Source organism: Pleurodeles waltl, chromosome 2_1, assembly GCF_031143425.1.
Source record: "Pleurodeles waltl isolate 20211129_DDA chromosome 2_1, aPleWal1.hap1.20221129, whole genome shotgun sequence".
NCBI classification, from domain to species: Eukaryota; Metazoa; Chordata; class Amphibia; order Caudata; family Salamandridae; genus Pleurodeles; species Pleurodeles waltl.
Window position 1 is genome coordinate 100,886,335 of NC_090438.1, and position 18,954 is coordinate 100,905,288.

The 18,954-nt window shown below is 42.5% G+C and overlaps 1 protein-coding gene across 3 annotated transcripts in view; it reads right to left on the minus strand.

The window, feature by feature from the left end:
* The window catches only part of LOC138261655 (actin-binding protein WASF3-like), a 288,156-nt gene that overhangs the window by 10,231 nt on the left and 258,971 nt on the right, over window positions 1-18,954 (minus strand). For all 3 annotated transcript variants that reach the window (XM_069210859.1, XM_069210869.1, XM_069210847.1), the window contains exon 8: window positions 13,851-14,242. In XM_069210859.1, coding sequence (XP_069066960.1) covers window positions 13,851-14,242 — 392 coding nt within the window. The remainder of the gene's footprint in view (window positions 1-13,850; window positions 14,243-18,954) is intronic.

Below are 18,954 nucleotides of genomic sequence, written 5' to 3' on the forward strand. Positions count from 1 at the left end.
TTTTTTTTAAAATAGAGTGAATTATTGCAGGTTAGAAGGAAAACAGGAAGGCCTACTGTCTTTGACAGATTCAGAGTGGCAGAAGCTAGGAGAGCTACAGAGGCTGGCTCAAGTCACGCTGCTGAGATGCTATCTTTAGTTTTCCCATAAACAATGGAGGAGGCTGTCATGTTGACACTTGTGACCTTTTAAATTAGGGCCTTGTCTCTGTGAAATGCAGAATGACCCTACGGGCCTCTAAAAGTGGGATTTCTGGTTTCTCCAGAAGAACATCAATACAATTAAAGAACTTAATTCCAAAGGGAAAATATAAAAAAAAGGGGTTTCTTCGAAAGTCCCAACATCATGTTAAATGCTCTGCAGAACTGATACATTTGTGTCTCCGCTCTAAAAAAATAAAATGATGCCTGCTAGTTGCTTTTATTTGACAGAAAACGAAGTGTTGCATTAAGTCTTAGACAGAAAATAAGATGCAGCCCTTTTCTAAAAGTTTGAAGGCTACATGCCTTAATGAGAACGATTTACCAATTAAGACTTATTTTTCACAGTGGAAATTGTAGGTGCCAAATTAATATGGAGTGTCAGTGTAACAATTTTTACTTTTAAAAAGGTAAAACTAAGGTGGCTTGATGTTGCGAAGTAACTGACAAGAGGGTAACAGTTAAGTAATGGAAATTTATTTTCGTGTATTTGGTCCTATCATGAATTGTTCTTGCTGGTCCTGTATGTTAGAAGAGAAACAGTAAAGTTATATTTGACAGCAGATTTCCATTGCCTGGTGATCTGTGTCAAAAGGAGGATAAGGATTTTAAACCTGACAAATTAAACAGGCCCAAATATTGGGTTTTGGGCTGCAGGTTTACAGTGCATAAAGTACATGACATGGTGTTGTGTGTCACCGCTTATTCACACATGCTATTGTTTTGTCTATGCTTTTTGTGCTTGATACACAGCAAGTATATCTGATAGCTTGACGTTTTGTGTGTTTTTATTATTTTTTATTTGTTTTTTTTGCATGTTTGTTGCTGCTTTTGATACTATTACAAGCTCCCCTGTGTTGTGAGGGGATGGTCATGACGATGCCCATCGCTACGCAACAGTTGGTTGAACTTGTTCTGGTTACTAAATTTCACAGATAATGATATTTCATGCTGTGAACATAAGAGACAACACTTCACCAGTGCATGTCTATTTGGCTATAATGGTATTGAAGGAAAATAAAAAGAGATATACAGGATCAAAGTGTGTCACCTGCAGTTAGTCACGTTACTGCCCCTTCCCTTAAAGGAACAGGCAGCCCTACATTTATGTAGCCTTGATTGGACCTAAGGATGAAATTATAGATCTGTGACTAAAGGTGGCCTAATTTCTATATTACATTAGTTAATGATGTTCTGTTTCCTAAGTAGCATATGGCTTTTGTTCCTTAAAAGAAAACCAGGTTTTCATTTTTTCCTGAAGAAGGAACTGAAACATTAGCTAGGAGTACCGTATATGGTGTAGTCACCAACGGTAGGGTTAAAATTTGTGTAACTTTGGCCTTTGTGTATCACCCGTACTCTCGGTGTTGTGTCACATGCCTGACTATCACCCAAATAATTTTTTTGTTCTTCCTATAGATTTTTTCTTTTGTTACTTCCCCTGACCAATGTCGCATCATGCTTAGTTATTGAGATTTTAGCTATGTCCTAGTCCCATTTATCTTTTTCAAATTCCTTTCACCAGTCAGACCTTTTATTATTATTGATGTATTGTTCAGGTTCACATTTCCAGACTGCAGTGATGTACCAGGGACCCCCATGTTATGTATAATTCCCTTTGGTATGACCAGACTGGTTTTCAAGAATTTGCCTTAGGCCTGCTTCAATGTTTTCCAGCCTGACTGTCAGGGTAGCGATAGACTGGTTAACTGACTCAATATTATAGTAAGACAAGTTTTCCATCTCAATAGGAGATATCTTATGTTTACCTTTTTGAACATGACGAATTTTCAATGTCTATTTTAATTTGGTTTTCGGTTCCCTTCTGTTCCTGCTACTTTAATTTTTGGTGGGATCAGATGTGTCCTAATCATGCAAATATCAGGACCCTCTAGTTCTTGTCTTTTTGTTTGCACATTTGACTATTAGCCTGTGTATTGCATAGTGCACCTGATGCACAGTTTTTAAAGGAAGGTTTCTACATGTCCCTGATAATCGGTATCATGTGATTTCTCTATTGAGATGTTCTAAGATAAGGAGGAACACCTAGACTTAATCATTGAGGAAAATATGTGTTTACCCCATTAGACAATGCCACTGTGTGAGGAAATCCATTCAGATAGAATTCTCATGTAGCTATAGATGGCAGAGAATAATGGAGAGAACCCAATTAAAGATGCTACAGACCCTGTTTTGCCCTTCTGCCTTTGTCTTTGTATTTTATGCCTATGGTGTATGGCTACTCCTTTGAAGATTGCAGACCACCTGCTTGCAGTCCCCTTGTTAAAAAACATGAACTGTTTTTGTACTAAATTGAAGGGAACTAACAACTGTGGCACATTTCCTACGTCACTAGATTCTGCGGGTATCAAGTCATAATAACCTGCAGGACATTGATTTAAGCCTAATTCCCATCAGTGACAGCTACAGATGAAAGACGGACGTTTTGGCCCTACAGTCTCAGCACCCAGAAAGTAGCAAAGCTGGACAGCGATCGCCAGCGCATGGTATCGTACTTGCTCCATCAGACGGCGTTGGACATCACAAAACCAAAGTTTCAGTGTAAAAGAGCTAAAGAGAAGGATTCCTGTTGTTGATGGCAGAGCTGTTTTGAGGTTTCATTTCTCTACCTGTCATGTGCTGGTAACCTCTGACAGTGTGCAATCCCTTGAGCCCCTTGGCCTGAGTTTTGGCCACACACCCCCTTTTCTTTGCTCAAAAGGAAGAAGGGCAGTGCACCGGAGATTTCAAGTTTGGAAAAAGGCACTATATTGTGGTGCCCATGAAAGAGCAGCTTGAGCGTCCTCTGACACTAAATAATGAGTGTTGGAGTCTGAAAGTGCTGCTGAGCTTGAGCTATTTCCCAATTAATGGTGCTTGGGTCTGCACGAGATGATTTGTGCCCTTGATCAATGAAGAGCACATTGTTTGTAGTGTCTGCCACAGAGGAGAGACACTGGTGCATTGCTTTAAGACATTGAGACTTTCGAGTGAGCTGTGGGTGTTTGCCAGGAGGGCACTCCAACTAAGCAGTACTTTTCTCACGAAGAGGCCTGAATTGAGAGGCCCATGCGAAAGAAAACAACAAAAGAAAATTTGATGGACAATAGAAGCCTGCCAGAGAGGCTTTTTGAACGGACTCTGGGCATAGTTGGTTTCACAAGAGGTTTCCGTGTGATTGTATAGGCTAGGTGTTAGGAGACTGATTGTTTTGCTGGCATTGTTTTAAAGTACTATTCTGTTTAGTAAAAGCAGAATAAAGTCCATTTTCTGTGGAAAGAGTACCCCCTTTTCACCTTAGAGCATTGATGAGAGTCACCACTGTTCCACCTGAACATACCAAAATTACTGAAATGCAGAGGAGCCCTAAAAATGTTACTAGATAATTTTAGGATTTGCTTTTTGGTTAGGGTTGTGAAAAATTATTATTTCATTTGTAATAGTGGTCACTACTTTCTCCCGTTGTCTATATGTTCTTAATAACGTATTTTCTAGTGTCTTTTAAACATGACGTTGTCATTTATGGGTGGGATTGTTTTTCTCTACTCAATTGACTTCTGCACCCACTTCCCAACCTATGTCTTTTCCTACTATTGTTTCTTTGCACTCTTTTCACCCTTTTCCTGAACATGAGCAGGTTAGAAGATCAGAATTCGTAAGCAATTCTTTTGTACAGCTTCTGCATCAACACTAGTTAGTAGTGAACATCACTAATTGTTGGGTGTGTGATCTTATGCCACCTACTGCAGATAGAGGTATTCCTTACTTTGTCCTGCCATATGTGGCCTCTGTGTTACATCATGCATAAGGAAACCTGCACCAAGAGACAAGCTAAATACTAGGATGATGTTACAGCAACATCTCAACGACTTTAGAAACATAGACCTGGACTCAGATTAGCATGAGAATAGGTTTATTGCCTATGTAAGGGCAAAAGGAGGGTTTGTGGTTCTAAAAATTCTGGACCCATGTAATTTACTTTGCCACAGCAGTACGATTTTAGTATCAAAAGACCGATAATGACTAGTACACTAAGCATGAGCATTTTCGCTCAATTCCAGCAGCGTTTTCACCTCGAAATCGCCATTTTCGTCCTGCACTCGTGGCTCCCATTTTATACACGGCAGCCATTTTTAAAAGTTGCCCTCACATAGGCTTATAATACAGTCAGATTTGATTCCAAGGACACGTACACCTTGATTGAATTTTCTCTGACCTGGGCAAGCTGGAACCATTGCCTCAGGCCAAACCTGTTTGGTCAGTCCCTCTCCCAGTGGCCGAATCAGATAGCATCAAGGCACACCATGCCATAAAACCCTTATTATCGCTCACACACCCTGCCTAATCTTGCTTACACCTGCACCTGCTCTTTTCTTCTTCTTACTTTACGAGGGGGAGGTGCCCGTTTTTATTGGGGGTCCACACTTATCTGATGTAAAATACTAGGCCTTGCCGGGTAATTTATTATGGGTTGGATGACATGAAATATGAGGTTTCATCATGACACTGTTTTTTCCTTTGTAGTGAAAACATGTGAATGACCAACCAAAATGTCAAGAATGTTTGCCTGAAGCTTAAAAAACTGTATATAAGGAAACCTGACTTTGCATTGAAACACAGTCTCCTGAGAACATACAAACCGTGCTGTTGTACTTCTAGGACGCTCGTCACTTGGTTGCAGCCAATAAATTCGATCTTTGACTTCACCTAGAAGACTCTGAGTTTCTGTGGTCTGAATCAGGAAAGTACCCGAGGTCTTTGGGTGTACCCTGGCACCACTGGGTTACCGGATCAGTACCGGTTCTGAAAAACCCAGTACCTCAGAACCTGAGCTTCATCCTTGCTTCCCAGACTCATTTGTGAAGCATCAGAAGCAGATTATACTATTCAATTTCAAGGTTTTGAAAGCGGAGTCAATCAGGGGCTACAAAGCACATTTTTAAACTGTCTAAAGAATAGTTTGGTGTTCTGGCTATGGAGCCCTTCCCTGGGGTTTCCTGCTGAATGCTCCATTGCAGTGCCCGGAGAAGATGATCTGCAGCTTCCCAACCCAGACTCTTTTGGATTTTCAGGTTACTTCAAGGATAGGTCATTCTCCAGTAGAAGCACCAAACTGAGGATATTGTAGAGACTTAGATGAGTATTCTATTGCTCTTGTTGTAATGTAAGAAACTACTGACATTCAGGGAGAGGATTGTGATGCTTTTGGAACATAAGATAGTAATGTCATGGTCTGTGCAGATAACGTGAGAGTTTCACAACAAGCATATTAATGGTTAGGCAGAGTGTGGAGCAACAACAAGCATGAAACAGGGTGAACTAATGTGAATAGCATCTCAAGAAATAGTCAGTAGGTATCAGGGCCAATGGGCAGCACTTGCAATGGAACAGGAGATGGGATAAGAGTGTCTGTCCAACAGATGAATAGAATATAAAAGATCAACAGAGTATATCAAATGGACATCTCAAGGCAGAATTGAATATTTAGCTGTAAGGCTGCAAGTTAAGCTGCTCCCTTATTTCTGATCTTGGGTAAAAGTGGGTGTGTAATATCATATCTTTAACCAGTTCTCTTCATAACATATCATTTAACATGGTGTCTCGATCTAATATGAGATGTTTTGGTGGTCAAACTTTATGCTTCATGGGGGATCTTAACTCTATCCTCTGATTTTGCATCCTCTAATTGATTGCAGATTTCTGCCCATTGTCTAAGAAGTCATTCCAAGTGGGTCCTTTAGCCTGTGACCCTTCCTGTCAAAATTTTCAGGATGATGGCAAGTCCCACAGTTGGTGTTTTGGATCTCTACAAGTGTGCACTGGTCAGGTCTCTAGACATTACAAATGTGTTCAAGATCTCTGGGTTGGTCATGCCATAAATTGTTATTATAATTGTCTCTGGGTTAAGAAGACTCTTTTTCTTTATACAGTGTTATCCATGCTTCTTACCTGCAGCTACAATTTATCTAGGTTTAGAGAAAGCAGACAATGGAATGTAATGTATCTATATTGCCTGGGTTACAGGAACAGACCCAGAGCACCCTTTCAAATTCCAGAAGTAGAAAAAGTATTCAATTTCTGCAAAGTGGCTGGATGTTAGAGAGAAAGTTTATTTTGTTATTCTTTTTGTTTCTTTGGGATTAAAAAATATCACATTGCCATTCAGTGGATCTCCCACATCCTCTGATCTTCCCTCATTGCAGTCCGGACTCATTTGGAAAGGCAAGTTATATGTTTTAATGCACTTCACCTCTATGAACAATGTAAATGTATCGTCCTCAACCAATCCACTGGATGTCTTTATTGCTGTAGATTCCTTAATCAGATATTCCAGCATTGCCATCAACATTCAAACAATCATTGGGGTGCCTGTCTGTTGTCTACCTGCAACAGCTAGCTTCAAAGAAGAGCAGTCCCTAGAGACACTTAGGCCTGTATTTATACATTTTTTTGCGCCATGTTTACGTGCGTTTTTTTGATGCAAAAGCGGCGCAAACGTACAAAATATAATTGTATTTTGTAAGTTTGCACTGCTTTTGCGTCAAAAAATTACGCAAATGCGGTACAAAAAAAATATAAATATGGGCCTTACTGCCGACATTAACCAATATTGAGCAGTCACTCTTTAAGGAATTGAGCATGTTTGTCGGGCGTGCCAGTGATCTAATATTGCACTGAGGCCACTCCAATCACTGCAACAGGTTGTAGTTTGAACCCCGTGCACTGCTGTAGAATGTGACAAGTATAAGTTTAGTGTAAGTAGTCCTGAGGCTGGGGCTGTACAAGAGATTTATACCCAGACATATTGGAGACACAAGATTTGCCAAGATGGTTTAGACTTTGGGCACTTAGAGAGAAATTATCACCGACAAACATAAATAGTGGTCAACCTTGTGGTAGGTTATCCGCATCTTCTGTGGTAAGCGGTGTGACACGTGGATAGTTGATCAAATGCAGGAGTGCCCCTGCCCCTTGTAATCCATTTTTTGGCAGTTGCCAGTGGTCAGTGACCTGAGATTATCGTGAGTACCATTTTGGTGCAATCTACGCAAGCAGAATCGTTGATCAAATACATGAATCTGCACATTCAGGATGGAGTCATTGCAACAAAGTATCCCTATGATGAATTAGGAGGAGAGTGTGTTTTATGGGGAGGGGGCAGAAAGAAGAATCGTTTGGTGCATATAAAGACACAAAGACTAAAATCCAAAGTTCACATGCACCTCTGTGATAGGTTTACAAACACAGCACGCCCCACAATCACAGGATGCAGGCATACCAGAGTTGGCACACCAAATCACAGATTATGGAAGAAAAAGTATGTACCCTGAAATTGACCTACCCCATGTGCCCTGTCATGTTTTGGCTCACTAAAGCAACAGGAGAATTATGGCTCTCACATTCATGCGGACCTGAAAATGGACACGAAAGCCAGGTCTGAGGTATTGCTGATGCAGTGGCCCTCTATGGTGGACAGGAGTCCAGAAGAAGGCATTCCCTTTCAAGGAACAAGAAGGCAGAGTGAATAGTAGACTATCACATGGGTTTTCTTCAAAGTAATTATAGGCTCAGTATGGCTTGCTGCGGTCATTCCCACACATTCTAATCAGGCATACATTGATCCCAAGTTAGGAACCTTGGTGCTGCACCATTGCATATAGCTAGAGGGTCCATTCACCATCCTACGAGTTGAAGTCATTCCATGGACAATGAACTGTACATAGAGAACCAGACTTAGCTTTATGTAGAAGAGATCCTCATTTCTCCTAAGTACACCAAACAAATCAGGAGTGATTCCATAACAGAGACGCATGTCCACAGATGTGGAATTCGTGCCTCCTCTGGCCATAAGTAGGGAAGACGGTCTGGTGCAGTAGAGCTTCAGGGAGAAGTGGCCATGTTCTTAATGGTATACAGCTCTTGGATGATTTCTGTTTGTTAAGGCAGTATATCTTGTTTATATTCTTTTGACAATGGCGTTGTACTGGTGGTTGTGTGCTCTGCCATTACAAATACTATTTATTTTTGACTGCTTAACCTCGGTATGACATTTTCCAAAGGGTCCACATGTTGTCTGTTTTCCTAGAACATTGTGTGTAATCTCTATAATAGCATTGGGGCTCATTTTTGGTCTTAGCAGATATAATGACTTTCTGCTTTTATTGCATCTACATTTATTTTGAGGTCCTTTAGCTCCTACTTGAAAAAGGTACAATTTATTTTCCAAGTAATAGGTTTTCTGCACATAAAGCTTATTCTTTGCTATTTACGGTGTCATACTGTACCTGAATTTGTAACACAATATCACATCCTTAGGAACATTTGACTATTCAGCTTTACTGCTACTGCAGACTAAACTTTGTTATAAAACTGCATTGCAATAATAATTGAGGCCTTGAGATCCCGGAGGTTAATTACAGTATCCACAGGGGATACCGCCTGCAACCACTGACGTCTGCAGGACCCAGAGACAAGTTCTCACACTGATGTGCAGGAGGTGTGAATTACTAACTTTCAGACTTCAGAATATACCAAGTTTTTCATCATAGTTGGGTGGTAATTAAAATGTTCCAAATCTGGGGTAGGTGCTAAAGTTGGACAAGAATCCACTGGTGGAAATCTCTCTCTCTCTTTGAAAAATATGACTTTCTTGCATTCCTACTGGAAGCCTGGATATATCTATATCAGAACCACTTAGCATGTGTTCTGATCAAGCAGGTTGAATTTGTTACCCCCGTAACTACTGATTTATTTGCTATTCTCTCACTATGTGAAGATAGTCATGGCACCAAGATTATGGAAGAAAATGCACCAGAGCAAGAGCAAAACAGTGAAATAATATTAGGGTTCAGAAGGTGCAGGAAAAAAATCATTTTTTAGGCTTTCCAAAATGAAATAATTTGTTTTGGGCACCAGACGATTGAGGGACAGAAAATTCAAGTATTTGGGTGCCAAAACAGAGAAGGAGCGATCAGCCATACCTAGACATTGAAACTCAGAATATTAAGAAGTTGACCGAAGAAGAACACAGAGAACTAATAGGATGGTAGAGGGAAAGTTTGGATTGATGATAAAGAGGACCCGAGTTATATCAATGTATCATACATATAGATATACAAATGATTATTTTAGATGCAAGTAAGCAATGCTGAGAATGAAGGTGAGTAGAAATGTGGGAGTGAGAAGGTAGGCTGAGGATTTGTCTTGCAGCATGTTGAATCCGCTCCAGACAACAAAACAATTTAGGATGGGAAATCCGATGTACAGAGAGTTGCAATAGTCAAGTCCACTGGGAATGAACCACGAGGAGCTCAGTTTTGTTCATTGTTAGACTTGGCATCCTTGGCGTGGTCTCCCCAAACTTTTTGCCTCTGCTTCCGAGATTGTTTCTGTGTGCTGGACTCTGTTTTTGCTGTTTTGTTTGCTCTGGATACTTTACCACTGCTGGTCAGTGGTAAAGTGTAAGTGTTCCCTGTGTAAATTACATGTGTAATTGGCTTTCCATGATTGGCATATTTGATTTACTAGTAAGTCCCTAGTAAAGTGCACTAGAGGTGCCCAGGACCTGTAAATCGAATGCTACTACTGGGCCTGCAGCACTGGTTGTGCCACCCACATTAGTAGCCCTGTAAACATGGCTCAGACCCGCCACTGCAGTGTCTGTGTGTGCAGGTTTAAACTGCCAATACGACCTGGCAAGTGTACTCACTTGCCAGGCTTAAACCTTCCCTTTTTATAAATGTAAGGCACCCCTAAGGTAGGCCCTAGGTAGCCCCTAGGGACAGTGTTTTACATGTCTTAACAGTGAAATACTGCTAAACTCAGCTTTCACAGTTGCAAGGCCTATCTCTCCCATAGGTTAACATGGGGACTGCCTTTAAATATAATTTAAGTGCAGATTCCCCTTGAGAGCAGATACAAATTTGGAGTTTGGGGTGTCTGAACTCACAATTTAAAAATACATCATTTGGTGAACGTGGTGTTTAGATTTTTAGTTTGAAAATGCCACTTTTAGAATGTGGGCATTTTTTTGCTTAAACCATTCTGTGACTCTGGTTGTTTGTGGATTGGCTGGCTGGGTCAGTTTGACAGTTGCGCTGTTTTGTGAATCTCCTCTAGACAGTGACACAAATGGAGCTGGGGTGTAGCCTGCATATCCTGATGAGCCATCTGGACTGGACGGGAAGGGAGGAGTGGTCACTTACACCTGAATGGGCTGTGCCTACCCTCACACAATGTAGTCTCCAAACCCCTGGTGTGAGTCTGGGGCCTGGCCTGGGCAAGGCAGGATCTTGTGAATAACAGAGACTTTCCTTTGAAGTAGGCCTACTTCAAAGGCAGAAAGGGGTATACGTTTTGGACCCAAAACCCCTGAAAATTAGATTACTTCACGGATTCAAGAGGAACCTCTGCCTGGAGAAGAGCTGAGGAGAAGTGCTGCCCTGGCCTGTGACTGTGTTGTGTAGGGCTATCCTGCAGTTGCTGCTTCTGCCTGTGCGAGTGGACAGAGACTGGACTTTGTTTTGCGTTCCTGCTTTAGAAGTAACTCCAAGGGCTTGGATTAGAGCTTGCCTCCTGTGTTGAAGCCTCAGGGACAGCAAAGTCTTCACTACCCAGTTCTGAGTCTAACTGCGAGGGCTCTAGCTTGCCAGAGGGTGCCATTCCACTTCCTGGACCCCTGGAAAGGAGAAAAACCTGTTTAACGACGCCGGACAACACCATGCAACTTCGCAAAGGATGCCGCTTCCCAGAACTGCGATGACGCCTGCTCCGAAGCCGTGGATCTCGCAGAAGTGCGACGACCCCGACAACCCTGTAGGCTTTGCGCCACTGTAGCCGCTGATCCCGCCCGACTTCACTGACTTTGGAGTGTCGTAAGTCCGACATCCGTGACATCCGACGCCATCGCAGTGCCTGCTGCCCTGTGATGTCATAGCGACCCAGTGAGGTTGCCCCAGAGTATCGTGACTTCGCCGGACTTCGTGCCTGTCGGAACCAAAGGACCGACTCCGAAACTGATGCCATATCACCTCCGCCGCTGCGCAGTAAGGACCCGATGCCGCTGCTCGATGCCTCTGCCCTTCTGCCCTGTAGCACTGGAACTGACGCCGGATCAGATCCTGCGACACCTCGCTCCCTGACTCCGTGCACCGGCCTGTTTTCTACTTGTTTGAGCAGGTACTGTACCTGGGGGGCGAACGACTCCGTAAACGGCGTCAGTGGCGTCTCAGTGTAGGAAACGACTTTGTCACGACACCGCTTAATACCAACTTGTACTAAATTCATATTTGTAACTGTGTATTGTGTATTTTTATCATATTTGGTCTTAATTAGACCAAATATTTGCTATTTTTCTAAACCTGTGTTGTGTCATTTTGTGGTGGTTCACTGTATTACTGTGTGTGTTTGTACAAATACTTAACACATTATTTCTGAAGTTAAGCCTGCCTGCTCGTGTCAAGCTACCAAGGGGGTGAGCAGGGGTTAACTGAGTGTGTTTCTCCTTTGCCCTGACTAAAGTGAGGGCCTTTGCTTGGAAGGGAGTTACCTGACTGCCAACCAAAGACCCCATTTCTATCATTCATATTAAGTATTAATGAGTTTTGATTCATCCAGAAGACAGACCACAATAAGAGGTTGTTGAAAACTGGGCAGAGCATTGGGGCATTGGTCGTCAAGCCTGACCAAAATCTTGGTATCATCAGCATAACATACAAGGTTGAAACCAAAGTGGTGAATAATATTCAATGTGATTCTTCAATCTTTTTTTCTGATTAATTGCTGAGATGTTCTATCTAAGTTAATTTAAAATCATTTTGTCCTGAGAGAGGCCCTGTAAAAAGACATCAGAAGGACTGAAACATCATACACCACAGGACTGACTTTTTCATGATACCATCACCTTTACTTATGAACACATCTGCTGTTTTACATTAATCTTTAGATCAATTGTGGAGTGTCTCATAATTTGGTCATCCAGATAATGGATACATATTTATAACACTGTGTCATATCTTTTTCACTTTTGCATTAAATTCAGCTGCCCTTGTGGCTTACTTTTGCTAATCAATAACCAATCTTTTTGGCTTTAGTCAAGTTATAACATCTACTGTTCCATACACTTGTCCTAATTCTGTTTTCCCAATTTTTTGGTTTAGAGTGGGTGGATTGTTTTTGCGCTATATGAACCATAATGAAATTGTCAAGTTACATTTCACATAATTTCAGTGGGCATTTTGGTTCTAATACTCAATAAAAATCAGACTGTTTGTTGTAGAAGCTTAATAAGACAATGGAGGAGCCAGTACTGAAACCAGGTATGTAAATGAGCCAAGGAAGATGTGAAGGTCAAGGATACCTATTAAATAGACTTTTTAAAGGGGTAGTTCTTAATTCAGCTGTTCACTACGTCTAGCAGCTAAAGGGCAGTGCCATGGCTTAGTGACAGTCAGAGTTCCAAAACCTGGAGCCCTGTACAACTTAACCCTCATTAGCTTTTAGTCCACATGCCATACCATTTGTTTTGAGGCTGAGAGAGAGAAGGCACAAAGAAGTTGACAGTGCCACAGAAGTATGGCAGGAAAGCCCCAGGGCTGAGCAATTAGCAACACGAGGAGAAGGAATAGTAGGGGAGCAGCATGAGGAACAGAGGGTGGAGAGAGATATGGCTATTCAGAAAAGAAATGCTTACCAATGACCTAATGCCTAAAGAGTAAGAGATGGAAGCAGCCTGGTTAGCCACAGTGCCTACTGCTGTTCTTGCTTTAGCTAAGTCCTCCCTCGCTCAATGTCCCTGCCAAGCCACCAGGCGTATTAAGTTAGTATGTATCACTGAGAAGCTGGGTGGTAAAGAGAGGCCAGTCTGGAATTGAATGAAAATGACTGTTTAAAGTATGAATAATTCATTGTTTTGCACTTAAAAGTCAAGCAGTTTTATGGACCACTTGGATGCATGAAGTAGAAAGACATGTTGATAGCTGGCTGTCCAGGCGAAAGGAAATTACTTATCAAGCGGTATTTTGTTTACTGAACTTCTCTCTGACAATTTCCCTGTGGAGTGACACGTTAGGCTCAGTCTCAGACTTCTGACCTCCTGCAGTTGTTGACAGCTGCAAATAAGTGGGTAGGCCCATAAACATGGCTGTTCCCAGCTATGATAGAAGTCCAAACCGAATATGTACTTCCATCCCGGCAAAACTGCAATTGGGACAAGGATTCTGGCTCCTGCTGAGGGTGGCTGTTTTGTGGCTGCCATGAATGACAACATTGATAAGGGTTGCAGTAAGTGGTTTTGAGAGGCAGACCCCAAGGTTCATTGGAAGAGGCCACTAGATACTCATAAATGTATCCAAACAATGTTTGTGAATAAGAAAAGGGTCACTGATCTTCAAGCCTCTGGCTAACAGTGACAGCAAGAGACTTTGAGTATGAACTAGACCGGAAGTGCAGTCAGTGTTGCAATGCTTTGTGCTGTTTATCCTCAAGGTTTAGTGTGGTGCTATGTGTATGTAGCCATACGAGGGGTGGAAGGAAAAGTGCCAAACCATTGTCTTAGTACGTCTTGCCAACATGTACATCACGTTTCATCTGGCCACAAGCCCGCTCATCTTTATTCGACCACCTCAGACCTAGATGTGACTTATCACTCACCTCGACGGATAGCAGCTAGCAGATCACTCCTGGCGTCACTCATTGGTATCAGAGGGATCTGAGGTTTTCTTTGTTCTATGTTCATAGCTGGTGGGGAGGCAGAGTGAGCGGGAGATGCAACAAAGCTAGGGGGACCAGGCGGTGGAGGTGGAGGAGCAACAGGGGGGCCCATGGAACCAGTCTTAGGCGGAGAAGCAGAATATGGACAAGGAGGTGCCGGAGGGGGTGCGGGGGTATAGTTGGAGAGAGTCACGGAAGCAGTTGAGTTGGGAGCCATGGGAGGAGGGGCAGAAATGGGGCTGTCAAAGGCAGTCTGAGCAGAGGGAATGATGGGGGGTGGGGGTGGAGGAGCGGGCGGTACAAAGTATTCTGCCATTGTCTTCTGCGGGGGGCTACAAAAATGTGGAGAAAAAGAAACATTATTAATAACATTTGATATTGACAAATGCACATTTACTTGTATACATTTTCAAATACACCGCAAGTAGTACAAGATGGTAATCGGTGACATTAGGTTCCCAGACAGAGGTGTAGCTATCAACAGTGTAGCTGGTGCAGTGGTACCAGGGATACTAGGGGCCCAATAAGCCCCAACTGCGGTGTACCCTTGCTATATCATTTTGCCCAGTCAGATGTGCAGCTAGTGTTTACCGAGAATAGTGTTGGCATTAGGTGCCAGGTGAAGGAAATGTTTAAAGAAAGAGGTTCTACTAGACAAGTAAAATTCATGCTTTGAGTATCTGATGGTTGAGATTGAACAGTTTGGCCCTTTGGAAGGGATCAGTGAATCTTCCACGTTGGAACTCTACAACCAAGCTTGCTTTGGGGGGATCCAGACAAAGACCAGCAGTCGTGACCCATCTCTGGAATGGCACAATTAGCTAAAAACCGATGGGCTTGAATGTGTTGTGAGTAATTACCAGCAGCTGTGATTTATCGTTCAGGCTTGCGCCCCCATCACTTGTTTTTCTCAGAGAGATGCCCTAAGTGCTCTGGGTATACCCAGACATGGGTCGCATGCTTCCTGGGCCAAAGAACTCAAGCTGCACCTTACCGATGAAGCCCAACAAAGCCATAACCTTCTTGAATTGCTTGTGTGTCCATACAGAGAGGCCATGGTCCGGCAGGTTTGGCTGGGTACACACTATTAGAGCAGGACCAAGACTGATTTACATAACACTGTCCCTGTCTGGGAGGGCACAGTGAGGAAAGAAATAAGGAGCTGGAATGTGACTCCAGTAATTAGCAACAGTGGTTGAGGTTAATTCAAACATTGCATTCGTTACTTTTTTGATTATACACACATTAGATGTTCATACTGTTCCTTGTTAAGGTGTAGCATACTATTAAATATTGGTGCAGGAGTTATTAAAGTAGAGTGCAAAGCCCTAGCTTCTAAGGTTGTGGTGGAAAAACACGCCACACCAGATCAAGACAGAAGGTGTGCAAAGCAAGCTCAAGGTGGCCAGTCTGAAAACTGCTGAACGTGTCGGTCACACCTTTCTTGAGTCCTGATGAAGGCCTGATAATAGGGTGTATGAAAGAACAGAGCCAATCACTGCCAGTCACTCCAATTTCTCATTGCTGGGTCAGATCGCATTGTCGACCATGTCTGGCTTGACATCTCCGCCCTGCCAGCCAGCAGAACCAAGGCAGAAGAACTGCTCTTGTGCTGTCTCTCAGAAGATCAACAAGGACAAAACAAAGTCCATGTCCCAATGAGGATGAACTCCCATTGTTTTAGGCTGCAGTGCTGAACACAGTTGGATTCACATTCCTGGCTTGTGTCTTGCTATTCACATCTGCGCTGGATAGGAAAGCAGGTGTGGTTAGCCACGGGTTTTCAGATGTCATCTCCCAGCCCTTCCAGCATACTACTGTTCTGGTTTAGAGGACCAGTCCCAGATGTTTGGAGTCAAAATCCAAATGTGGTGTGTGAAAAAGATGTCTGTTTAGTGGTTTAGATTTTCTTTGATGATTGTGTTTTTTGTGGAACCCCAGCACAAGCGAAGGAGATTTCTCATATTTTTGGTTTCTGTGTTGAAAGAAACTATACAATGTCCTACACAGAATGCGTATCCTGGAAAATTAAACAGACCATTTATGCTGCACGAAATGTAATATATCATCCCTCATTGCGAGTTGCTCGTTAATTGTGGGTGGTTATTAGCATAGGAATATGAGATGTCCCCAATGAGCCCATGCGGAATGAGGAATGACACCTGGCCATCAGTTTTAGCAGCCCGATCTACACATCTTTTTCCTAAATACTGGCCACATTCCAGACACTCTGAAGTCTCTAAGAGCTTTAGTTCACTAGCAAAAGGGAACACTGATATGAGAATGATGTTAGCAGGATCACTTGGATTCAATAGTGTTTGGTTATGAAGAGCAGAAGCAATATCTTTATGTAGAGCTTTAACCACCAGAACAATGAAGGAGGAATCGATAATATGATGGAGGTGAGGTTCTACATCAACACTTCATAAAGTGAAGCAACTAGTTTGGCAATAAGACTTCAATCTTGTTCACGATTAAAGTAAACATTTTAGTCGTAACATCACAAATAGCTGTACAGTGAGAGCAGTTTTATGCACAGTTCTACGTTATGTATTGAAACCATTGTTTCCATTTACCAACACAACTGGCCCCTTACAGTCGCGGCCGACACAATTTAAAAGTAGCATGGAGTGTGGAGGGGATGCGGGGGGAGCACGCGGGGGATTTTAATAATAATGATAAAAATATAAAACACTTACCTGCTGCTGCTGGCCGCCTCGCGCTCCTCTGCTTCCTGTCCCAGCAGTCCATAGGACAGCTTCAGAGACTCCCTGTGCAATCCCCACGCTGCTCTCATGCTATTACCAAGCATGACAGCAGCGCAGGGATTGGCCTGAGCAGGCTGGTTTACAGCTCGCTCAGGCACAGGGAATCTGTGCTGTTTCTCCAATCTGGCTGTCAAAAACAGCTGGGCTGTAGAAACCTAAGTGTGCATGTCTGTTTGGCCGGCCTAAGATGGGGGAAAGCACTTTAGTGCACGAAACTCCACTCCTCCTCCCCACTCCCACGGCCCAGCCTCACCCCTCCCTGCACACGCTGGCCCAGCCAGCAGCTGAAAAAAAAGAATAATAAAATATTGTTTTATTTTTCAGCTGCTGGCTCTGAGCCAGTGGGGCGACGCTCCTCTGCCGTTACGAAGGAGTCGCGGCTGCCCCCTTATGACATTTGACAGAGTTTGATTGTTTCTTTGTGAAATATTTTAGACGTCAAGAACAGCACTAGATTTTCCTAATATAATTACAGCTAGCACAGTTTACTTTCATGACATAGCATCCCACGACTATGATCCAATAGTATTTAGCACTTTTGTTTCTCTAAACGACTGTAGCAGCAGTATTACTTTCAAGCAAACATATGTCTCAGTTGTTTACTTTGTGATTTTGTTTTCCTCAATTGCCCAGAAGATCTGAAGAAGTCCTTGTAAGGTTCCCCGAGCCTGGTGGTACTCAGATAGTCCTCCACTCCTTGGAGCGCGAGATGGTTAAAAGTTTCAGTGGCAGGCCTTCTTTATTGGCTGGTTGGGTTATTGCAAGAACCACAGGAATGTGGATGATTCTCTATGTCTGGATGACAGATACACTAGTTGTCAAAGACAAAAGACTACAACCCGCTCGTTTATTCGCACAAAAACAGACCATGCTGAAGATTTCCAGCAAGAGATAATTGGCTGTCTATTTCTCAGTCAGAGATCATCCTACAATGGGAGACTGTTGCTGCTTTCAGGAGCACAAAGGCTGCCACCTAGCAGTATAAACGATGGCACTCATTCTGAGAAAAAGTAAAAAACCCCATCACAGTTGGTTAGAAAGGGATGCTATTATATAGACTTTGAAATTATAGGGAGCAGTTTCTTTCCTGAACAATATGGATTTGATTCACAAAGATAAATTACACTTATGAATACATTTTTGTTATGTGTGTTTTCTGCTTTTTGCCTGCTCACAAAAAGCTGAGTGTGACTTTATTCCAAAAGTGTAACTTACATGTTTCCATCAAGCTGAGGGGCCTGGGGGCTGTGCCCTTTTAAGTAATTTACACTTTGAGTATGTTTGCTACTTTTTCCTATTTACTAAATCGAAATGTAAGTTATGCTTCTGGAACAAATGTACACTTTGGTTTTGTGAATAGTCAAAATGTAGTAGAATTACGCAAAAATATAAATGAGAAAAAAGTGTACGTTACATTTGTGAATCGAGCCCAGTGATGATACCTTGCTATGACTATTCTAAAAAATAAAATGCATGGGTAAAATCCATGTATGTGTATCTTTAAACCACTTCAGCAACAAAGAGAACATTTTTTAAATGTTCCCACCATAGCATCCTTTCATCCACCTTGGTGACACTGCCCCAGAGAAGCAAGCATGATTAAATGGCATGTGGAAGAGAGAATGGCCTATAGGGAAAATGGACAATCCTTCATAGTTCATTTCCTCTGGCAGGCTTGCAAATGGGATGGAGTCAGTGCGATGTGAAACCCTGAAATCCCATGAGACATAACTGCCTTTTGTTATCCTCCCTAAACCCCTGATCCAAGTCTGCATGGATGTTGGTACCTCACATTATGTTCGGCGTCCAGATGCCTGCTTAAACACACACTGTTAATTCGTAAGACACTGCCTTTAACCCATTCACATTTTTGTAAACTGTAAAGCGAGCTTCAGATATTCTTACAAATGTCCTGATAACCTTTGCACAAAGTGCTGATTTTTCTGCATGCAGGCATAGCACTCTCAAGGCTGGCACTGGCCTCTACTCCAGATAAAAACACTACATTTGAGGAAATCCCTCTTTTTTGCCAAGGAAGTCTATATTTATTTTTCTTTAGACTTCTGGCATTTTTGCTTTCTTAATACTTGAGGCCTGCATCAGCCACTTGTGACTGTATAAAAAGAAAAAAACATTTTAGCTTCATATGGCAATACCTGCCAACTGGAAAGGTGCATAGAGGGCCCACACGGTTTTACAAAATGTAGATATCTGATATCAGAATGAAGGAAAACCTTTACACGCTGACACCTAAAATTCTGAGTCCGGTAACCATT